The sequence below is a fragment of the Nyctereutes procyonoides genome, unplaced genomic scaffold (assembly GCF_905146905.1).
Source record: "Nyctereutes procyonoides isolate TBG_1078 unplaced genomic scaffold, NYPRO_anot_genome, whole genome shotgun sequence".
NCBI lineage: Eukaryota > Metazoa > Chordata > Mammalia > Carnivora > Canidae > Nyctereutes > Nyctereutes procyonoides.
In genome coordinates this window covers 79518047-79543031 of record NW_026575125.1, presented here as the reverse complement: position 1 = coordinate 79543031, position 24985 = coordinate 79518047, and the positions used below count along the sequence as shown (strand labels likewise).

Here is a 24985-nt window from a genome sequence, read left to right as displayed (position 1 = left end):
GACTGACTTATAACATATATACAGTAAAGTACCCACCTCTGAAACATATGACACAATGACTTTTTTTTTCTTTTTTGCATATACATACACCCATGTAACCACCAACCAGGTCAAAATATAGAACATTTCCAATACCTCAGAACTGCCATCATTTTTACTGGGTTTATAGCACTAGGCCAAACGTGGCTTTTTTTCTTTGCCTCCCTCCCTCCAACCTCATTTCTTCTTACTTTCATGATCCAAGTTCAAACTGGAATCATCGGGATGATGATTGAACAAGGTTACAAATGAACCTTGACATCTGTAAACTCAACTCTGCCTTGACCTTACTGAAGCTCTGTGCTTTACCTTTGTCTCTTTGATTTTGACAGCGATCATTTGCTTCCTCTGCTGGATGATCTCTACCAACTCGTCACATTCTTCCATAAGTTTTGCCTCATGCATAGCAGTATTCACCTGCCAAGAAAGTCCAGAATATTACATAGTGATTGCTGCCTTTGTCCTCTGCTGGCTCTCAAAGGTTCGGATTGACAGCTAAGCATGCACAACTTCTTCCATACCTCCCTCATAAGATCCACTCCTAGAAGAAGGGTAGAGATGATGATATTAATGATGCAAGGGCACTGAAGCACCATAGTTAGGAAGCCCTCCAGCCTCTGGTAGATCATGATGGTTAATGGAAGGCTGGGCAGAAGGACAGATGAGATGGGGGCATGTTATTCCCACTGTACAATTCCTTTTACTCCAGTACCCTTTACTCCTGCTGTTCTTTTGAAAAGAGGATAAGGAGATTTAAGTATGTCAGGAAAAGAGGATCTCTCTCCACAGACACAGCAATATTAAGATAACATTACAACAATCTATTTCTACCATCCTAAAAAATGTTTTTGATTTTCCTTGTTCCCTTCTAATTCTAAAACACATGAATGCACAGCTATAACTTCACAGTAAATATCTGCATGTGTAGATATATTTTCATAGACTTGTCATTATGTCTCTGTAGATATTTCTCACCTTCAGCTGTCCAGTAGCTGAATACCTATTCCTATTTTGGAATAGTGGCTACATCAAAATATCTCTACTGCAAAGTTGAAAAAAAAAGGGGGGGTGAAAAAAAAGCCACCATTTTCATTGTCTTTCCATATACTGATTTCTTCTTCTTCCCATCTCTACTACTCTTGGCATTAGATGGTAGGAAGCCCCCCTCCGACAGGGGCTAAAATGAGAGCAGGGATCTTTGGGTGGCCTAAGCGTAAGGCAAAGGAAGACAAATGAACTTATATCTCTTAAGCACTTAAGATTCCAAGCACTTTATAGATAAATTCTTTCATGTAATTACCACATGCACTTTATAATAGAGGAGCCATTTTTATTTCCATTTCACAGATGGAGAGACTGAAGCTCAGAAATTTTAGTGACTTGCTCAAGATCACACAGCTATTAAGTGGTAAAGCCAGAATTCAAGCCGAGTTCTGCCAAGTGAAACCACTGGGCTGGCTGGGTGGGCAGACGAGGTTCAGTTCCATTTGAGCAGCACACAGAGCAGTCACACAGGGAAGTACAATCATTCCAAGAGTCTATTCAAGGAGCACTCGAGCAGGGCTCTAGAAAGCTGAGGAACAGACAATGGGTTACTTGAGAGCATCAAAACCCTAGGGGCTAGATATATTAGCAGGGTAGGGCTGCATTTCCAATTGCCAGCCCTCTTTGGAGGACTCCTTTACATACTCCAAACCAAGCAAAATACCTGTCACTGAACCCTGCTGCCTGTTCTCTCATCCTTTGAGGTCCTCGCTGGCCAATTTTCGGTTTCTTACTTAACTGAAATAAAATACCCTTGCAGTATTTCAACTCTAATTTATTTCCATTTTCTGGAGGGAATGCCTAATGAGAGCTTCCATTTATTGTGAACAAACAGTCCCACCTTGGCCATTCGAATTTTTTTCTCAGACTCTTCCCCCTTTCCCTAAATTGGATCTACATGTCCAAGGCAGATAACCTCACCCTCTTGAGAAACTCCCAGTCGTGTGAGAATAAGAGATTCATCCAGTGCTCCCTGGATGTGTGTTTAGTGTATCTGGAGACCTAGTTCCTATTTCTAATTTCCTTTGGAAGCTGCTGAGAGTGTAGTACATCATGGTGGAGTGCCCTGTTTCTTGTCATTTAGCCCTTGGACTAACCCTTACATAATGTTCACTATATGCTAGGCACTGCCCTCAGCAGTTTATATATACTAGCTCTCTCAATCATCAGAGCAATCCTATGAGGCAGGTATCATCAGCCTCATTTTACAGATGGGAAAAGTGAGCGCACAGAGAGTAAGTAACTCACTCAAGGTTACACACCTAGTAAGTGGCAGAGTTGGGATTTGGACTCAGGAAGCCTGATGCTAGAGTCCACACCTTTAACCATCACACTAGGCTGCCTCCCCAGGCTAGTGTAACAAAATTCCTGTCCTGTTTCTGACAACCAGCATCTCTTTTGCTCTATCCACCTTTATTCTGTCATCCCATTGTCTTTAGTCATTTCTGATCATTAGAATGCCCTACACTTCCATGTCCTGTGCCCTCGCTCGAGACTTCTTTCACTTGAAAAGTCATTTTCCTATTTGTTTGTTGGACAAACTTCTACATTATCTTTCCAGGCCTTGCTCAAAACTCATCACTTTTGTAACTTTTTCTCACCTGCTTGGATGCAATTCATCACCTATTTATATCTCCACAGCGATATATATGTATATATAATTCAATTTTACTATTTACTACCTTATACCATAGGAATTTATTAGTCTGTCTTCCCCTACTCAAACATGAGTTCTGGAGGCCAGGACTGGTGTCTTTAACTGTCTCTCCAACATACTGACTGGTACACAGTAGATGTTCAGTAAATATTTGTTGCATTGAATCAAATGGGGGTAGGGAGTATCTTGCTGCTTGCTAGATACGTCCACTTGGTTACTCAAGTTACTCTAAATTCATTATATCTAAAAACAGACTCATCTCTCCCCTCTAAATATGGCTTCCACCTGATTTCTTTTATTTCTTTTTTTTTCTAATGCTACTATTAGTACTTAAGTTACTCAGGTTCAGTTACTTCTGATTTCTACCTCTCTCTCATCCCCGGCATAAATCCACAGCAGTCCCAAAGTCCTGCCCCTCCTTTTCAAACTCACTAAAATTCTTCTGGCAATACAACGAGGCTCTGAGCCAAGGAATCAGTAAGTTGAAACCCTTATCATCCTTCTGGACTATTACCATAAAAGTCTTATTAATTCATCCCCTTACCTCCAGAATCTTTCCTTTGCCACCCACCCTCATAACCCATCCTATACATACCCTGAAATCAGGAAAAATCATCACTGTCTTCAACATCAAACATGTATTAAGCATCTTGTGTGTGTGTGTAATGCATTATGCTCAGGCCCTGCTCTCAATAAATTTGCAATCTGAATGGGGAAAAGCCACATGCATATAAAACAAACAAGTCAAGGCAGCATACCAATAAGTGATGTAAAACATAATCTACAGAAATCGAAGGGAAAGATCGCTTTTGGTGGGGAAGTAGAGAAAAGATGCCTGAAGGAAATGGGACTTGACCCTCAATGATGGACAGGACTTAGATTTTAAAGGTAAAAAGGAGGAAAATTTTGAGGCAAGCTAACGAAATTGCACTTTATTCATTAGGCATTATGGTATCTTTGAAAAATATTGTTTGGAAAGTAGGATGGTGAAAGAATGAATTTTTAAAATATATACATATATTTTAGGATGTTTGGAGGGCTCAGTGGTTGAGCATCTGTCTTTGGCTCAGGTTGTGATCCTGGGGTCCTGTGATGGAGTCCCCCATCAGGTTCCCTGCAGGGAGCCTGCTTGTCCCTCTGTCTATGTCTCTGCCTCTCTCTGTGTGTCTCTCATGAATAAATAAATAATCAAAATCTTTAAAATATATATATATTTAATTGAAGTGTAGCTGATACTCAATGTTACATTAGTTTCAGGTGTACAACACAGTGATGACTCTACACTGTGCTCACCACAAGTGTAGCTCCCATCTGTCACCACACAATGCTATTACAATACCACTGACTGTATTCCCTTTCCTCTACCCTTTATTTCCTGTGACTTATCCATTCCATAACTGGAAGCCTCTATCTCCCACTTCCCTTCCCCTTTTGCCCACCCCTTGGTCCTCTTCTCTGGCAACCATTAAGTTAACTTTCTTTTTAAAGAGATGACCTGGGATTGATTTGATTGGTGGTAATGGTAAGCTGGTGCAGTGGAGTGGGGAGGCGTGCATGATTTAAAAATTACTGTGATATTAACAGGGCCTAGCCAAAGAAGGTAACAGGAATCGAAAGGAAAGGTAAAAAACGAGAAGCACTCCCTTGCTTGGAAATCTTCAGACAGCAAGCTCCTTAAAGAAAGTTTTTATACCCCTTTGTATCTCCTGCTGTAACCAGCACAGTGCCTTACACACAACAAACATTTCCTGATTGATTTAGTAAAATGAAAAATCATAGTAAGAATGACAAACATTGGAAAATGGACTATGGTAAATGCATTTTTTAGAGAAGATGTAGATTGAAGTGAGGGAGCTAGGGAGGGCTTTGGACAGTTGCTGTGGGCAAAATCAAACAGCCAAGCACAAGTAGTAGAGCAGAAATTTGGCTGAAGAGGCAAAATCCCAAATTAAAGGTAAAGCAGCGACATTAAAATTTTTCCATGTCAAGAAGCAGCCCAAAAGAGCAGGTTCCTTGAGTGTTGTCTAAGTAGGAAATACTCCAGGGTAAAACTGTCCTCATGATGTGAATAAAACATCTCAAATTGCTTTAGAAGGTACTTGAAAGCCCTGGTATTTTCCTTTTCTGCAGTTTTCCTTGAAATTGCACTGACATATTTCACTTGCTTATTAACCCTTAGTTGAAAACAACTGAGCATTTGTGGTTGGGTGGGTGGTTGGTGGAAGATTCCAGATCTTTATTCAGCCTTTGGCTTTTTAGTTTGGGTTAGTGGGTTTGACTAGAAGGCTTTATATCTGTGGAAAAATCTGTCCTCCCCAAAAATACCATTAGGGTAATCTTGGCAACCTACTTGTATAAATCTCTCCATCCCCTAAAAAGGCCAATTTTTGTGGGGTGGGGGTGTAGTTTCTGGTGTCTGAGATTGAGTCCCAGCATGAGTCTTCCAAGGCCTAAGCACTAGAGAGTACAGGTCTCCCTGTCGGGTCTCCAGGTCCTTTTCTCTGCCCTGTGCTCTTTTCTTCCTTCTCAAAGGCAGTGAGAATTTGACTGGCACATCTTTATCCAACTGCCTAGCCTACTGTTTCCCAAAGTTCCTTCCTACCTCCCAGACCAAAGATTAAACCCATAGTTGGACCTGGTCTAATTCCCATCCTTCTCTGACACAGACACACACATCCCATTAGAAGGATTTTACTGTTGGTTACTACACAGAAATAGATACATGGGAGTTCACAAAAGCCACTATTGCAAAGGCTGAAGAGGCCACCAAAGGTTATTTTGGTAATTGTTTCCATTCTGTCTTGAAATTAACTGGGCTAGCCCTTTTTACTGGAAGCTTCTTTTAGGGAGCTGATTTGATAGTTTCTTGGGAGATCTCCCATAGGTCTTCCTCCATAGGTCTTTTATTCTTGGGTTCAAAGTGCACCAGCCTTCCCTCCAACTTATCCCCATGAGAAACTCCCTCACTCCTCCCCTCTCCCCAGCTCAGCCACATCCATCAGCCCTTCAGAGCACTGAGGATTCCTGTTCAGGCGGGACCAACATGGATGAAGACATAGTGGATGAACTCTACAGCCAGAATCAAGTAAAATTCCTTTATGTGGTTAAGAAACAGGGCACCTCGCCGGTGTCTTCATCTCTACAGTCAATGCCAGCTCTAGTTCATTCCCTGAGATCTTCTATCCAAAGAGATCTTCCATGACCACCACTACCTCTGACCCCTGGTGGATTGTGAAATGCCAATATCGAAGATCGTTTGGGGAAGCTTTTAGCAGCTTCCGTCAAGGGCCTACACTACATACCAGGCACCATGTGGGTTCCTGTGTGGGACAGAATGAGGAAAAAGACTCAGCTTCTGCCTTCGAGGCACTTCAAGTCTTAGTGGAGGAGAGGAGGGTGAATTCTGCTAATTACAATCAAAGGAAGAACAAAACTAGCAATATAAACAGGACACAAAGCTCTGTGTGGGCATAGAGAAAACTAATTTTTCCTGTGGCAAAGGGCAATGGAGGGTTGGTTAGGGAAGGTTTTTGTGTAGCTGCGCTGGTCTTCAAGGATGAGCTGGACTTGGGCACGCAGAAATGAGGTTTAAAGAGAAAGAATTCTTTTTTTTAAGATTTTATCTATTCATTCATGAGAGACACAGAGAGAGGCAGAGACATAGGCAGAGGGAGAAGCAGGCTCTCCACGAGGAGCCTGATGAGGGACTCAACCCCAGGATCCCAGGATCACAACCCAAGCCAAAGGGAAATGCTCAACCACTGAGCCACGCAGGTGCCCCTAAAGAGAGAGAATTCTGAGAATGCTGTGAAGAGCATGAACAAAAGCAGAGCCAGGAGAGTTAGAGGATGTTTGGATAAAGCAGATCAGCCTGACAAGTGCAAGGGAGGGAAATACGGCTAGAAACGGAGGTTGCAGGTCCATTCTGGAGGACAGAGAGCCACACTGTCATTTTGAGGCTTTGGTTGTACCTGGGCAAGAAAGATGTCAGGATCTTCAAACTACAGTAATGCCTTAACCATCATTGGTTAACACTCTTGTCCAAGAGCTAGGGGAATAGGAAAAGCCGGCAGGGTACTTGAAGAATTGGGAGGGCGCGACAAACTTCTCAACTCCCCATTATTGCTCCTGACGGAGAAGGTGACCACCAGCCCTGCCTTCTAAGATTCTCCAAACACCCAAGAAAACAGGCTCAGGTGGGCTGTATCAGCCTGCAAAGTCTCTTTCTGAGCGAAGGAGATGAGAAGCAAAAGTGGGAGGTAAACTGGACCTCGGATGGATTTTCAATGGGTTGTTACGGACAGCCTTGTCACCTTTTGGTGTTGCAAAGAATTCACTACTCTCTGAAAATGATCTGTTCAAGAGAATGTGATGTTCTCCCTGTTTCTACAAGCTCGGCTTTATTATATTCCTTGATTACAGTTCATAAGGCTGTATTGTACACTTGAAAACTGCTAAGAGAATAGTAGATCCTACATGTTCTCACCACACTGACAAAAGGAGATAACTATGTGAGGTTGGTGAACATGTTAATTAACCTTATCGTGGTAACCATTCTGTAATATATGTGTATATCAAATCACCACATTATGCACTTTAAACTTACACCATGTTATATGGCGATTATTATCTCAACAAACCTGGGGGAAAAAAAAAGAAACCACAACGTTTATGAAAGCAGATGTAGTACCTACTATGGCGGCATCTAAGCTAAGGTATTAATTTAGATCACACTAGGGGGATATCAGACACACACACACACACACACACGCACCATCATCACCACCATCACCACCATCTCGGCCCTTTGTATGAGGGACGTTCAAATGTATAAAACAAAGAGGAAAATAAGACCATCTTTCTTTTTATTTTGTTTTCTAACGCAAAATAATGTAACATTTCAAAGACAGTTCTGCCAGCTTAACATTAAAAAGAACTAAATGAAGTAGGGCTGTTTTTCAAATGGATTTTATCTGTTTCTTTAGACTTGAGGGTAGAGGCAATCACTTTTAAAGGTCTTGCGGGTATGCAAAATTATTAATAGGGTTTTTAGTCCCTTGGACTAGAATAACTACAGTTTAGGAGGAAAAAAAATTAAGGAGGCAGAGTTAAGCAATCTACTACCTCAGAACCTAAGTTAATTTTTTTGGCAGAGGAGTGGGTGAGGAGTTCTAGTGGTAGAGGCAGTGGAGGATGGGACTGTTGCAGTTTGAAGCCAGGTGGATGGGGAGGTGGCAGCCAGGCCATCTCTAGAAGTGACAGACACAGACATTCGGTTGACAGATGTGCTTCCTGCAATAGGCACTGTTCAAATTGCTTCATATATTTTAATTTATTTGCATATCTTTTTTTCATTTGCATATCTTATTAACCCTCTAAAGTTGGCACTATGAATATCATTGCCATTCTACAGAAGAATCTGAGAGACATAGAGGTTAGGTCACTTGCCCAAGATCAAATAACTAGTACCTGGCAGAACCAGGATTTGTAGCCAGGTAGTCTGGCTCTTGTCCATGATTTTAACCTGTGTGTGTGTGTGTGTGTGTGTGTGTGTGTGTGTGTGTGTGTGTAGGAGAGAGAGGGAGAGAGAGAGAGAGAGATAGAAGCAGAGAGACTGTTCATACACATGCTTCTTATCCCCTCAGAATTGTCTCTCAAGATAATCAAACCCCTCAGACTTAACCGTTGCAAACATTTTGTGTAATTACCTCCTGACTTTTGAAAAAATATACATTATAAATGCATATAATGTAACATTTAGAAAATACACAAAATACACATACACATATATGGACACACACATATTCTGTGTTTATTTTACCCTGAGTTTAACTGATAAAAATATTGGCAAAAGAGGGAGAGGACAGTGTGCTCCACTTATAAGACTAAAGAGTGACCCTGTGCCATGTGGCAATTCTGTGTTAGTTTTAGAGTCCTTTCTCTTCAGGGATCAGACCTCCTTTGTAACATTAAGATTAGTTACTTTCGGGATCCCTGGGTGGCGCAGCGGTTTGGCGCCTGCCTTTGGCCCAGGGCGCGATCCTGGAGACCCGGGATCGAATCCCACATCGGGCTTCCGGTGCATGGAGCCTGCTTCTCCCTCTGCCTGTGTCTCTGCCTCTCTCTCTCTCTCTGTAACTATCATAAACAAATAAAAATTAAAAAAAGATTAAAAAAAAAAGATTAGTTACTTTCATCCACATATTCTCTTTCCATGAAAGATAGCTATTTAGAACATGCACAAAAAAAAGTGGGAGAGATATAATCTAGGCTTGTAGCTGGTATTCTATGTGTATGGCTACAAATCCCAAATGAAATGGTAGAAACCTCCTTTCTCTCTCTTCAGAACCACAGAACTGGGCAGCCTGGGTGGCTCAGCGGTTTAGCACCACCTGCAGCCCAGGATGTGATCCTGGAGACCCGGGATCGAGTCCCATGTCGGGCTCCCTCCATGGAGCCTGCTTCTCCCTCTGCCTGTGTCTCTGCCTCTCTGTGTGTGTGTGTGTGTCTCTCATGAATAAATAAATAAAATATTAAAAAAAAGAACCACAGAACTGTTAGATGTAGAAAAGACTAAATAGGGGCACCTGAGGTCACCTGGGTGGCTCAGTGGTTAAGCATCTGCCTTTGGCTCAGGTTGTGATCCCAGGGTCCTGGGGTCGAGTCCTGTATCAGGCTCCCCACAGGGAGCCTGCTTCTCCCTCTGCCTATATCTCTGCCTCTCTCTGTGTGTCTCTCATGAATAAATAATTAAAATCTTTAAAAAAGGGCACCTTGGTGGCTCAGTTGGTTAAGTGCCCAACTCTTGATTTCAGCTCAGGTCATGATCTCAGGATTGTGAGATTGAGTGCCACACTGGGCTCTGTGTTGGGTGTGGAGATTGCTTAAGATTCTCTCCTCCCTTTGCCCCTCTACTTGCGCGCTCTCTTTCTCTCAAAAAAAAAAAAAAGATAAAGAAAAGACTAAAGAAATCATAGGTTCCTAACCTCTCACTTTATAGATAGAATTTCAGTCCTATAGAGATCAGCTTACCTAACATTATACCATTGATCAATGACAGAGCAAGGCTGAAGTCATTTCTTTTGTGTTCTTTCCACTCTACTGCTCATTTTGTAAAGCACAGCACTTGCTTATAAACCCCTCTAAAAATATAATACTCTAGATTTCACCATAGAAATATGAATTTATGTATACACAAAAAAGTACATGAATGTACATAACACTTTTATATGTTTTAGCCCAAAACTGGAAAAAGCTGAAATGCTCTTCAGTGGGGGCATGGATAAACAAATTGTGGAACATCAACAATAAAAAAATTTTAAAAACTAGGACGCATGTGGGTGGCTTACTGGTTGAGCATCTGCCTTTGGCTCAGAGCATGATCCCAGGGTCCTGGGATCAAGTCTCACACCAGGCTCCCCGGAGGGAGCCTGCTTCTCTCTCTGCCTATGTCTCTGCCTTTCTCTGTGTGCCTCTCATGAATAAATAAATAAAATGTAAAAAAAATTAAAAATTAAAAAAATTATCGATACACACCACAACATGAATGGATCTCAGGGGAATGATGATGAGCGACATAAGCAAATTATAATATGCTACATACTGTATATTTCCATGTACATAACATTCCAGAAATTATACAATTATTATTGATGAAGAACAGATCAGTGGTTGCCAGGGGGCATATGTGACTATACAGGTAGCAAAAACGAGGTTCTTTGGGGTGATGAAGCTATATTGTTCTAATTATGATGGCAATTACACAAATCTATATAAGTGATAAAATTCATGGAATTACCAAAAGGTTGAGGGCATGTGAAAAATGGTGAAATTTGACTGAGGTCTGTAGTTTGCTTAACAGAATATTGTACCAGTGACAGTTTCCTGGTTGTGGTAGTTATGTGGTAATGTTAGATGTTAACACTGGGGAAGAGTAGGTGAATCATATGTGGGAACTCTGTTATTTAGCAACTTCTATGTCAAATTAAATTTATTTCAAAATTTAAAAGAAAGAAAACTCTAGAAGTCCCAGAATGTTTTAGGCAGGTCTAGTGAACCAACATTTATATAGTTTTCTGAAGTTATAACTAATATATATTCAAGCCTTTGCTCAAGTGGCATCTTCTTTCACACCCTACTCTATATCCTAGTTTAATTTGTTCTAGTTTGATTGGGAAATAATTGACATACATCACTGTAGACATTTATGGCACACCAACATGATGTTTTGATTTACATATATTGTAAAATATATGTAATTACCCCAATAGGTTCAGCTAAGATCCATCTTCTCATTTAGATAGAGTAACAAGAAAAGAAAAAAAGGAAAAAGAAAACCTTTCTTCTTGTGATGAAAGCTCATAGGACTCTTTATTTTTTTATACATCAGACAGCAGTATTAGCTCTAATCATTATGTTGTACATCACATCACATCCCTAGTACTTACTTACCTTATAACTGGAAGTTTGGACCTTTTGACCACCTTTCTCTAATTTCCCTTGCCCCCAGCCCCTGCCTCTGGTAACCACATTTCTTATCTCTTTTTCTATGTGTTTAGGACTTTTTTAGATTCCATATAGAAGGGAGATCAGATAGTGTGTATTCTTCTCTGCCTAATTCACTTCCTGTAATGCCTTCAAGGTCCATCTGTGTTTTAACGAATGTTAGGATTTCCTCGGGGTTTTTTAATGGCTGAATAACATTATATTGTATTATATACCACAACTTCTTTATCCATTCATCCACTGATGGGCTCTTAGGTTGTTTCCATATCTTGGCTACTGTAAATAATGCTGTTATGAACATGGGGGAGGGGGTGTAGATCTATTTTTGAGGTAGGGTTTTCATTCCTTTTGCATGTATTTCCAGAATATACCTGAATCACAATGGTAGTTCTACTTTTAAATGTTTGAAGATCCTCCATACTGTTTTTTCCATAGTGGCAGCACCAATTTATAATCCCTCCAAGAGTGCACAGAGGGTTGCCATTTCTCCACATCCATGCCAACATTTGTCACCTCATCTTTTTGATGATGGTTATTCTAATAGTCATGAGGTAATATCTCATTGTGGGTTTTTAAATATTTTATTTATTTATTTGAGAAAGAGAGACAGAGATAGCAAGAAAGAGCATGAGTGGGGAGGAGAAGAAGAAGCTGAGCAGGAAGCTAGATGCTGGACTCAATCCCAGGACCCTGGGATCATGACCTGAGCTGAAGGCAGATGTTTAACTGACTGAGCCACTCAGGTGCCCCCCTCATTGTGGTTTTAATTTATATTTCCCTAGTGACTAGTAAAATGGTGTGTCTTTTCATGTAGAGGCTGCCCTTTTGTGTATTTGTGTATCTTCTTTGGAAAAAATGTCTATTCAGGTCCTCTATCTCTTTTATAATTGGGTTATTTGGTTTTCTGCTATGGAGTTGGATGAGTTCTTTATGGATTTTGGTTATTTTTTTAATAATAAACTTATTTTTTATTGGTGTTCAACTTGCCAACATACAGAATAAGACCCAGTGCTCATCCCGTCAAGTGCCCCCCTCAGTGCCCGCTACCTATTCACCCCCACCCCCTGCCCTCCTCCCCTTCCATCACCCCTAGTCGTTTCCCAGTTAGGAGTCTTTATGTTGTCTCCCTTTCTGATATTTCCTACCCATTTCTTCTCCTTCCCTTCTATTCCCTTTCACTATTATTTATATTCTCCAAATGAATGAGAACATATAATGTTTGTCCTTCTCTGATTGACTTATTTCACTCAGCATAATACCCTCCAGGTCCATCCACGTTGAAGCGAATGGTGAGTATTTGTCATTTCTAATGGCTGAGGAATATTCCATTGTATACATAAACCACATCTTCTTTATCCATTCATCTTTCGATGGACACTGAGGCTCCTTCCACAGTTTGGCTATTGTGGACATTGCTGCTAGAAACATCGGGGTGCAGGTGTCCCGGCGTTTCATTGCATCTGAATCTTTGGGGTAAATCCCTAACAGTGCAATTGCTGGGTCGTAGGGCAGGTCTATTTTTAATTCTTTGAGGAACCTCCACACAGTTTTCCAGAGTGGCTGCACATTTCACATTCCCACCAACAGTGCAAGAGGGTTCCCTTTTCTCTGCATCCTCTCCAACATTTGGGGTTTCCTGCCTTGTTAATTTTCCCCATTCTCACTGGAGTGAGGTGGTATCTCATTGTGGTTTTAATTTTTTTTAATTTTTATTTATTTATGATAGTCACAGAGAGAGAGAGAGAGAGAGAGAGAGAGAGAGAGAGAGGCAGAGACACAGGCAGAGGGAGAAGCAGAGGGAGAAGCAGGCTCCATGTACCGGGAGCCTGACGTGGGATTGGATCCTGGGTCTCCAGGATCGCGCCCTGGGCCAAAGGCGGGCGCTAAACCGCTGCGCCACCCAGGGATCCCTACATTGTGGTTTTGATTTGTATTTCCCTGATGGCAAGTGATGCAGAGCATTTTCTCATATGCATGTTGGCCATGTCTATGTCTTCCTCTGTGAGATTTCTGTTCATGTCTTTGGCCCATTTCATGATTGGATTGTTTGTTTCTTTGGTGTTGAGTTTACTAAGTTCTTTATAGATCTTGGATACTAGCCCTTTATCTGATACGTCATTTGCAAATATCTTCTCCCATTCTGTAGGTTGTCTTTAGTTTTGCTGTTTCTTTTGCTGTGCAAAAGCTTTTTATCTTGATGAAGTCCCAATAGTTCATTTTTGCTTTTGTTTCTTTTGCCTTCGTGGATGTATCTTGGAAGAAGTTACTATGGCTGAGTTCAAAAAGGGTGTTGCCTGTGTTCTCCTCTAGGATTTTGATGGATTCTGTCTCACATTTAGATCTTTCATCCATTTTGAGTTTATCTTTGTGTATGGTGTAAGAGAGTGGTCTAGTTTCATTCTTCTGCATGTGGATGTCCAATTTTTCCAGCACCATTTATTGAGGAGACTGTCTTTTCTCCAGTGAATAGTCTTTCCTGTTTTGTTGAATATTATTTGACCATAAAGTTGAGGGTCCACTTCTGGATTCTCTATTCTGTTCCATTGATCTATGTGTCTGTTTTTGTGCCTGATGACCACAGCTTTGTAGTACAACCTGAAACTGGCATTGTGATGCCCCCAGCTATGGTTTTCTTTTTTAAAATTCCCCTGGCTATCCGGGGTCTTTTCTGATTCCATACAAATCTTAAAATAATTTGTTCTAACTCTCTGAAGAAAGGCCATGGTATTTTGATAGGGATTGCAATAAATGTGTAAATTGCCCTGGGTAACATTGACATTTTCACAATATTAATTCTGCCAATCCATGAGCATGGAATATTTTTCCATCTCTTTGTGTCTTCCTCAATTTCTTTCAGAAGCGTTCTATAGTTTTTAGGGTAGAGATCCTTTACCTCTTTGGTTAGGTTTATTCCTAGGTATCTTATGCTTTTGGGTGCAATCGTAAATGGGATTCACTCCTTAATTTCTCCTTCTTCAGTCTCATTGTTAGTGTATAGAAATGCCACTGACTTCTGGGCATTGATTTTGTATCCTGCACGCTACCAAATTGCTGTATGAGTTCTAGCAATCTTGGGGTGGAGGCTTTTGGGTTTTCTATGTAGAGTATCATGTCATCGGCGAAGAGGGAGAGTTTGACTTCTTCTTTGCCAATTTGAATGCCTTTAATGTCTTTTTGTTGTCTGATTGCTGAGGCTAGGACTTCCAGTACTATGTTGAACAGCACTGGTGAGAGTGGATATCCCTGTCTTGCTCCTGATCTTAGGGGAAAGGCTCCCAGTGCTTCCCCATTGAGAATGATATTTGCTGTGGGCTTTGCGTAGATGGCTTTTAAGAGGTTGAGGAATGTTCCCTCTATCCCTACACTCTGAAGAGTTTTGATCAGGAATGGATGCTGTATTTTGTCAAATGTTTTCTCTGCATCTAATGAGAGGATCATATGGTTCTTGGTTTTTCTCTTGCTGATGTGATGAATCACATTGATTGTTTTATGAGTGTTGAACCAGCCTTGTGTCCCGGGGATAAATCCTACTTGGTCATGGTGAATAATTTTCTTAATGTATTGTTGGATCCTATTGGCTAGTATCTTGTGGAGAATTTTTGCATCCATGTTCATCAGGGAAATTGGTCTATAATTCTCCTTTTTGGTCGGGTCTTTGTCTGCTTTTGGAATTAAGGTGATGCTGGCCTCATAGAACGAATTTGGAAGTACTCCATCTCTTTCTATCTTTCCAAACAGCTTTAGTAGAATAGGTATGGTTTCTTCTTTAAACATTTGATAGAATTCCCCTGGGAAGCAATCTGGCCCTGGACTTTTGTGTCTTCGGAGGTTTTTGATGACTGCTTCAATTTCCTCCCTGGTTATTGGCCTGTTTAGGTTTTCTATTTCTTCCTGTTCCAGTTTGGTAGTTTGTGGCTTTCCAGAAATGCGTCCATTTCTTCTAGATTGCTTAATTTATTGGCGTATAGCTGTTCATAATATGTTTTTAAAATCGTTTGTATTTCCTTGGTGTTGGTAGTGATCTCTCCTTTCTCATTCATGATTTTATTAATTTGAGTCTTCTCTCTCTTCTTTTTAATAAGGCTGGCTAATGGTTTATCTATCTTATTAATTCTTTCAAAGAACCAACTCCTGGTTCTGTTGATCTGTTCCACAGTTCTTCTGGTCTCAATTTCGTTGAGTTCTGCTCGAATTTTAATTAACTCTCTTCTTCTGCTGGGCGTCAGGTCCATCTGCTGTTTTTTCTCTAGCTCCTTTATGTGTAAGGTTAGCTTTTGTATTTGAGTTCTTTCCAGTTTTTGAATGGATGCTTGTATTGCAATGTATTTCCCCCTCAGGACTGCTTTGGCTGCATCCCAAAGATTTTGAACAGTTGTGTCTTCATTCTCATTAGTTTCCATGAATTTTTTAAATTCTTCCTTAATTTCCTGGTTGACCCTTTCATCTTTTAGCAGGATGGTCCTTAACCTCCACGTGTTTGAAGTCCTTCCAAACTTCTTGTTGTGATTTTGTTCTAATTTCAAGGCATTATGGTCTGAGAATATGCAGGGGACGATCCCAATCTTTTGGTATTGGTTCAGACCCAATTTGTAACCCAGTATGTGGTCTATTCTGGAGAAAGGTCCATGTGCACTTGAGAAGAATGTGTATTCAGTTGAGTTTGGATGTAAAGTTCTGTAGATATCTGTGAAATCCATCTGGTCCAGTGTATCATTTAAAGCTCTCGTTTCTTTGGAGATGTTGTGTTTCAAAGACCTATCGTGTGTAGAAAGCGCTAGATTGAAGTCACCAAGTATAAGTGTATTATTATCTAAGTATTTCTTCACTTTGGTTATAGATTGATATATTTGGCAGCTCCCACATTCGGGGCATATATATTGAGGATTGTTAAGTCCTCTTGTTGGATCGATCCTTTAAGTATGATATAGCGTCCCTCTTCATCTCTCACTACAGTCTTCGGGGTAAATTTTAGTTTATCTGATATAAGGATGGCTACCTCTGCTTTCTTTTGAGGACCATTTGAATGGTAAATGGTTCACCAACCTTTTATTTTCAGGCTGTAGGTGTCCTTCTCTCTAAAATGAGTCTCTTGTAGACAGCAAATAGATGGGTCCTGCTTTTTTATCCAGTTTGAAACCCTGAGCCTTTTGATGGGGTCATTAAGCTCGTTCACATTCAGAATCACTACTGAAAGATATGAGTTTAGTGTCATCATGATATCTATTCAGTCCTTGTTTTTGTGGATTGTTCCACTGAACTTCTTCTTAAAGGGGAATTCTAAGAGTCCCCCTTAAAATTTCTTGCAGAGCTGGTTTGGAGGTCACATATTCTTTCAGTTCCTGCCTGTCTTGGAAGCTCTTTATCTCTCCTTTCATTCTGAATGAGAGCCTTGCTGGATAAGGTATTCTTGGTTGCATGTTCTTCTCATTTAGGACCCTGAATATATCCTGCCAGCCCTTTCTGGCCTGCCAGGTCTCTGTGGAGAGGTCTGCTGTTACCCTAATACTCCTCCACATAAAAGTCAGGGATTTCTTGTCTCTTGCTGCTTTAAGGATCTTCTCTTTATCTTTGGAATTTGCAAGCTTAACTATTAAATGTCGAGGTGTTGAATGGTTTTTCTTGATTTTAGGGGGGGGGGGAATCTCTCTATTTCCTGGATCTGAATGCCTGTTTCCCTTCCCAGATTGGGAACGTTTTCAGCTAGGATTTGTTCAAATACATATTCTGGCCCTCTGTCCCTTTCGGCGCCCTTGGGAACCCCAATTAAACGTAGGTTTTTCTTCCTCAGGCTGTCATTTATTTCCCTTAATCAATCCTCATGGTCTTTTAATTGTTTGTCTCTTTTTTCCTCAGTTTCCCTCTTTGCCATCAACTTGTCTTCTATGTCACTCACTCGTTCTTCCACCTCGTTAACCCTCGTCGTTAGGACTTCTAGTTTGGATTGCATCTCATTCAATTGATTTTTAATTTCTGTCTGATTAGATCTAAATTCTGCAGTCATGACATCTCTTGAGTCCTTTATGCTTTTTTCTAGAGCCACTAGTAGCTTTATAATAGTGTTTCTGAATTGGCTTTCTGACATTGAATTGAAATCCAGATTTTGTAACTGTGTGGGAGAGAAGACTGTTTCTGATTCTTTCTTTTGAGGTAAGGTTTTCCTTCTAGTCATTTTGCTCAGTGCAGAGTGGCCAAAAACAAGTTGTATTGGGAAAAGGAGAAAAAGAGAGGAGGGAAAGAAGGAAAGAAAAGAGAAAAAGAAAAAAGAAAAAAGGTAGAAAAAAAGAAAAAAGAGAAGAAAAAGAAAGGAAAAAAAAGGTGGGGGAAGTAAACAGAAATCAAAAAGCAAAAACAAACAAACAAACAAACAAAAAAACAAAACACCGGGGGAGTATCTTCTGATTCTGTATACTTTAAGTCCCTTGACTTCCCCTGGAACTTGTCTGTCTAGCTGGTCTTCTGGGGGAGGGGCCTGTTGTGCTGATTTTCAGGTGTTAGCACTTGGGGTAGCTGCTCTGCCCCTGCCTGCTGCAGGGCTCAGTGGGGGTTGTTTACTCCGTGAGGCCCCAGGAGGAACAACCACAGTGGTGGCGGCCAGCTCTAGAGTCCTGGATTCAGCTCCCGCAGTAGCTATAGAGCTCTCAGTCTACAGGGGCATGGATGCTCCGGGGGCAGGGCCGCTGATCTGCTCAGCTTGGGCAGAAGCGTCCTCGCTGTCCTGGGCCCTCCTGGCCTCTGCCTGTCCCGGGAGATCTTACATTTAAGTCTTTAATCTATTTGGGGTTAATTTTTTTAGAAAGGGAGATAGAGGGGAGAGGGGCAGAAGAGGGAGAGAAAGAATCTTAAACAGGCTCCATGGAGTCCTGGATTCATGTCCACCCAGTGTGAAGCCCAACACAAGCTCAAGCTCACAGCCCTGAGATCATGACCTGAGCTGAAATCAAGAGTTGTATACTTAACTAACTGAGCCACCTAGGTGCCCCTATTCAGTTAATTTTTGGGTAGCATAAGACTCTTCTACATATGAATATCCATTTATCTCAGCACCATTTATTGAAAACACGGTCTTCTCCATTGGGTATTTTTGGCTCTCTGTCAAGTTTTAGTTTACTGTATATCCTTGGGTTTATATCTGGGCTCTCAAGTCTGTTTCATTGGTCTATTTGTTTTTATGCGAGTTCCATACTGTTTTTGATGACTATGACTTTATAGTCTAGCTTCAAATCAGGACATGTGATGCCTCCTAGTTTCTTCTTCTTTCTTAGACTTTCTTTTTTTTTAAGATTTTATTTATTTATTCATGAGAGACAGAGACAGAGAGAGAGGCACAGAGACATAGGCAGATGGAGAAGCAGGCTCCATGCCAGAGGCCTGATGCGGAACTTGAACCCGGGACTCTAGGATCATGCCCTGAGCCAAAGGCAGATGCTCAACCACTGGCCCACCCAGGCATCCCTTTACTTAGAATTTCTTTGGCTACTTGGGGTCTCTTGTCATTCCATATAAATTTTAGGAGTTTTTTTCTACTTTGGTAAATAATGTCATTGGAATCTTAGTAGAAACTGCATTGAATTTATAGATGGCTTTTGGTAGTACTTACATTTTAACAATATTAATTCTTCCAATCCATGAAAATGGGACACTTTTTAAATTTATTTGTTTCTTCTATTTCTTTCATCAATGTCTTATAGCTTTCAGAGTAGAAATCTTTTTCCTTAAATTTATTCATAAATATTATTATTATTTTTTAAAGATTTTATTTATTTATTGAGACAACAGAGAGAGAGAGAGAGAGGCAGAAACACAGGCAGAGGGAGAAGCTGGCTCCACGCTGGGAGCCTGAAGTGGGACTCGATCCCAGGTCTCCAGGATCACACCCTTGGCTGCAGGCGGTGCTAAACCGCTGCGCCACCAGGGCTGCTCAATAAGTATTATTTTTGATGCTATTATAAATGGCAGCAATTTATCTCTCTTTTAGAAAATTCATTGTTGTGCTCACTTTGGCAGCACATATACTAAAATTGGAACGATACAGGGAAGATTAGCATGGCCCTTGTGCAAGGATGACACGCAAATTCGTGAAGCATTCCATATTTTTTAAAAAAGAAAGGAAATTCATTGTTAATGTATAGAAATACTAATATTCATGTTAATTTTATATCCTGCAACTTTACTGAATTTATTAATTAGATCTAACAGTTTTTTGGTTAAGACAGGATTTTCTATACATAAACTCATGTCATCTGCAAATACAGACAATTTTGCTTCCTTTCCAATTCTGATACCTTTTCTGTTTCTTGCCTGATTGCTCTAGCTAGGACTTCTAGTACTATGTTGCATAGGAGTGCTGAGAGTGGTACCCCTTGTCTTGGTCCTGACCTTAAAGGAAAAGCTTTCAAATATTCATCACTGGATATGATGCTAGCTGTGGTCTTGTCATATATACCCTTTATTATGTTGAGATATGTTCCTTCTATGCCTCATTTGTTAAGAATTTTTTATCATGAATGGATGTTGAATTTTGTCAAATGCTTTTTCTGCATATATTGAGATCATCGTGTAATTCTTTTCTTTTCTTTCATTCTATTAATGTGATATATCACACAGACTGATTTGCAAATGTTGAACTATCCTTATATCCCAGGGGTAAATCCCACTTGATCATGGTGTATGATCATTTTAACGTGCTCTTGAGTTTGGTTTGCTAGTACTTTATCGAGAATTTTTACATCTACATTCATCAGAGATATTGACCTGTAGTTTTCTTTTCTAGTTTTGGTATTAGGATAATATTGGCCTTATAAAATGAGTTTAGAGGTGTTCCCTCCTCTTGAAATTTTTACAATAGTTTGAGAATAAGCATTAACTCTTCTTTAAATATTTAGTAAAATTCACCAGTAAAGCCATTTGGTCCTGAGGGGTTTTTTGTGTGTGTTAGGAGATTTTAAATTATTTATTCAATTGCCTTACTAGTAACTGGTATATTAGGATTTCTTCCTGATTAAGTCTTGGTAAATTGTATGTTTCCAAAGTTTTCTTCATCTCTTCTAGGTTGTCCAGTTTGTTGACCCATAGTTGTTCACAGTAGGCTCTTAGGATCCTTCAAATCCCTGTTGTAATGTCTTCTTTTTCATTTGTAATTTTGTTGATTTGGGTCCTTTCTCTTTTTTCCTTGGTTACTCTAGCTAAAGATTTGTAAATTTGTTTATCCTTTCAAAGAACAAATGCATAGTTTGGTTAATATTTTCTATTAACATTAAGACAATGTTCTATTGTCTTTCTGTTCTCCATTTCATTGATTTCTGCCCCAGTCTTTATTATTTCCTTTCTTCTGCTAACTTTGGGCTTGGTTTGTTCTTTTTTTTTTTTCATTGTTAAAAAAGAACATTGTTCGTTCTTTAAGGTGTAGAGTCAGGTACTTTATTTGGAATCTTTCTTGCTTCTTAAATGTAGACATTTACTGCTATGAACTTCCCTCTTAGAACTGTTGTTATTGCATCCTATACATTTTGGTATGTTTTATTTCCATTTTTGTTTGTCTCAAGGAAGTTTTTATTTCCCCCTTTAATTTCTTCCCCCCTATTTATGCTCCAATGCTGGGCACATAAACATTTACAAATGTTATATCTTCTTGATATGTTGATCCCTTTATCTTTATATAATGACCTTCTTTGTCACTTTCTACCATTTTTAAAGTCTATATTGTCTGATATAATTACAGCTACATTTACCTTTTTTTTTTTTTTGAAATGTCTTTTTCCATCCCTTCACTCTCAGTCTATGTGTCTTTAAGGCTAAAGTGAGTCTCTTAATAGACATCATGTTTTTGAATTTTTTTATCCATTCAGATGATTTTTGTCTTTTAACTGAATAATTTAATCCATTTACATTTCAATTAATTATGGATAGGTAAGGACTTACTATTGCCATTTTTAAAAAATATTTTCTGGTTGTTTCACAGAGCCCCTTTTCTTTGTTTCTTATTCTGCTGTCTTTTTGTGTGTTTTGATGTCTTTTGGTATTAAAATGCTTTGACTTCTTTATAGTGTTCTTCTGTGTAATTACTACAGGGTTTTTTCCCTTGTGGTTAACATGAGGCAAACATAAAATATATTAAATTTATAATACTTTATCTTAAACTGATAAAATCTTAACTTGAATAAAATTTGTAAACTTTACACTTTTACTTCTCCCCTCACATTTTCGGTTACTATTGTTACAATTTACATGTTTTTAATATTATATAACTAATAACAGATTATTATAGTTATGGTTATTCTTACTGTGTTCTTTTTTAACTTTTAAACTAGGGTTATAAGTATTATTATACACCACTATTATGTAAGTATTGTACATATGTAAGTATGTAGGTCTTATGTAAGTATCATTATACACCACTATTTTATACCACAATTACACACGACTATTACCTATTACCATATTACAGATTCTAAATATGATGATATATCTACCATTAACAGTGAGATTTATGCTAACTTTTTATGTTTTTATGATGTTAGCATAGTTTTACTTCTAGTCAAATAACTCCCGTTAGCATTTCCTGTAAGGCAGGTCTGATGGTAATGAACTCCCTCACTTCTGTTTGTTTCAGAAAAATCTTTATCCCTTTTTTGTTTCTGAAGAACAGATTTGCTGGGAATGGGATTCTTGGTTGAGAGTTATTTTTTAGATTTTATTTATTTATTCATGAGAGACACAGAAAGAGAGAGGCAGAGACATAGGCAGAGGGAGAAGCAGGCTCCCTGTGGGGAGGCCAATGTGGGACTCGATCCCAGGACCCCAGGATTACAACCTGAGCCAAAGGCAGACACTCAACCACTGAGCCACCCAGGTACCCCTGAGAGTTATTTTTTCCAATATTTTGAATATGTCATTCTGTTCTCTGGCCTGAAAAGTTTCTGTTGAGAAATACAGCAATCTTACTCAGGTTCCCTTGTACATAGTGTCTCTTTTTTCTCTCATTGCTTTTAAAATTCTTTCTTTTGACTTTTGACAATTTAATCATTTGTCTTATTGTAATCCTATTTGTATTCAACCTATTTTGGATCTTTTGGCACTCATAGATCTGGATGTCCATTTCTCTCCCCAGGTTTGGGACATTTTCGACCATTATCGCTTTTTTTTTAATTTAATTTAATTTTATTTATTATTTTTTTTATAAATTAATTTTTATTGGTGTTCAATTTACCAACATACAGAATAACACCCAGTGCTCATTCCGTCAAGTGTCCCCCTTAGTGCTCGTCACCCATTCACCCCCACCCCCCGCCCTCCTCCCCTTCCACCACCCCTAGTTCATTTCCCAGAGTTAGAAGTCTTTATGTTCTGTCTCCCTTTCTGATATTTCCCACACATTTCTTCTCCATTATCGCTTTAAATATACTTTCTTCCTTTTCTTTCTTTTCTCCTTCTGGAATTCCCATATTGTGAATGTTGTTTCTTTTCATATTGTCCCATAATTCACCATAATGTGACTATTGTTTCTTTACATTTTGTCCCATAATTCCCATAGACTTTCCTGACTTTTTCACGCTTTTTTCCCCCTCTGCTCTGACTGGGTAATTTACAATGTTCCATCCTCCACGTCACTGATTCTTTCTTCTACATAGTCAAGCCTACTTTTAAAACTCTCTATTATTTTTTTTAAGATTTTATTTATCTATTTGACAGAGAGAGCACAAGTAGGGAGAGTGGCAGGCAGAGGGAGAGGGAAAAGCAGAGTCCCCGTAGAGCAGGATGCCTGATGCAGGGCTCCATCCCAGGACCCCAGGATCATGACTTGAGCCAAAGGCAGACAACCAATTGAGCCACCAAGGCGCCCCTCTCTATTGGATTCTTTTTTTTTTTTTTTAAAGGAAATTTTTTTTTAATTTTTATTTATTTATTTATTTACGATAGTCATACAGAGAGAGAGAGAGAGGTAGAGACACAGGCAGAGGGAGAAGCAGGCTCCATGCACCGGGAGCTGACGTGGGATTCGATCCCGGGTCTCCAGGATCGCGCCCTGGGCCAAAGGCAGGCGCCAAACCGCTGCGCCACCCAGGGATCCCTCTCTATTGGATTCTTAAGTTCAGTTATGGTATTTTTCAACTCTAACATTTCTGTTTGTCTTTTTTTGATGGTTGCTATTTCTTCAACAAAATTCTCATTTTGTTCATGCACTGTTTTCCTAATTTCACTTAGTTGTCTGTGTTTCCTTGTAGTTGTTCACTAAACTTCCTTAATAGGATTATTCCAAATGCATTGTCTGACAGTTCTTGGATCTTTACTTTTAGGGTCAGTAATTAGTGCTTTATTAGTTTCCTTTGGTAGTATCATGTTTCCCTACTTTTTAATGATCCTTGATTCTTTACATTTATATCTGTACATTTAAGTAATTGAGCTCCTCTTCCAAATTTCACAGATTTGCTTTGGCAGAGATAGTTCTTCACTAGTCAGCTCAGTTTGGGTTTTCTGGGCATCTGCTGGCAATGTCCTTGGACAGAGGGGATTACTGTTATGGTCTATTTTTGGATGAAGCAATAGTTGGGGCTCTGAGGACAGGAATGGAGGGTTTGCCACTGGCTGGGAACAGTTGGATAGAACTGCTAGCTTGGTTCCCTACCTAAGTGAGGCTGAGGGATAGGCTCCACTGTTGCCTGGATTATCTGGTCAGAATTACTAGATGGCTGGGTCTGGGCATTATTCACTAATGGCTAGTGAATATCAATTAGCTTTCCTGCCTTGACAAGGAAGCAGGTCAGGGCCCAGGGTCTGCACAGCTTATTGTTGGGGGGACAGAATCAGGCCTGAACGTGCATTGGATTCACTTGTCAGGTGAGGCCCCTGGTTTTGCTCTGCAGAAGAGGGAACCCACCAGCTGTGCTCTCTATTTAAGTGCCACTACAATCAGGGCTGTTGAATGGACTATACAGCTTCCCATGTCCTCTGATTAGGTTCCCTGGTCAGACAATCTGAAGGTTTTATTCAATGATGAGTAGAGCTATGAATTAGATTCCCTCACTGGGCACAGCAGGAGAAGCAGTTCTAAAGCCAATAAAGCTCTTTGTTGTCTTAACTCAAGCCAACCCACACCCCAAGTTCTCTGACTGAATAGGGCCACTGGCTTTATTCTGGAAATGACCAGTTCTGCCCACTTGCCTTTCAGCTTGAGTGCCACTGGATTCCACAGCTTTCAGGTATTGTGTCCAGCCCTTCTGGTTAGAAAGAGCCAGAAGACACTCTTCATGGTGGGTGGAGCTGTCTCAGCTCCCTTGCCTGGGAAAGAGTGGGAGAGGCTGCTCCAGGTCACTCTCAATTTCCCAGTCTCTCCAGTTGAGATGAGCCAGGAGTTACCCTCAGCCTTAGCTATGAATTAACCCCTCTGCCTATATATATACAGAATACCTCGTGTCCAGGACTAGCTTGGCCCTTGGGGTGATCAGCTCTGCCTGCTGGCCTCTCTGTTCAATTGTAACTGGGCTTCACTACTTCCAGGCATTGTCACCAACCCTTTTGGCCAGATGGGGCTGGAAAACACTCTCCACAGCATGTGGGACTGGGATTCAGCTCCTTGCTTGGGCCTGGACAAACGGGGCTCTAGGGCTGGCAAAACTCCTTATTTAAGGATCCAAACCTAGATCTGCAACCCACAAAGTGCTTTAGAGTGTCCCCCAAACTTGATTCTGTGGATAAGCAAAGCTGATGTTGGGATTACTATCTGAGCCAAGATCCATATATGCT

The 24985-nt window shown here is 40.1% G+C and overlaps 1 protein-coding gene and 1 non-coding gene across 6 annotated transcripts in view; one reads left to right on the top strand and one right to left on the bottom strand.

The window, feature by feature from the left end:
* The window catches only part of MID2 (midline 2), a 110039-nt gene that overhangs the window by 25639 nt on the left and 59415 nt on the right, over window positions 1–24985 (bottom strand). For all 5 annotated transcript variants that reach the window (XM_055338712.1, XM_055338710.1, XM_055338713.1 and 2 more), the window contains exon 4: window positions 349–456. In XM_055338712.1, the coding sequence (XP_055194687.1) occupies window positions 349–456 (108 nt within the window). The remainder of the gene's footprint in view (window positions 1–348; window positions 457–24985) is intronic.
* On the top strand, window positions 19234–19340 carry LOC129519036 (U6 spliceosomal RNA). The gene has a single exon (XR_008666333.1). It is a non-coding gene; the product is annotated as a U6 spliceosomal RNA (small nuclear RNA).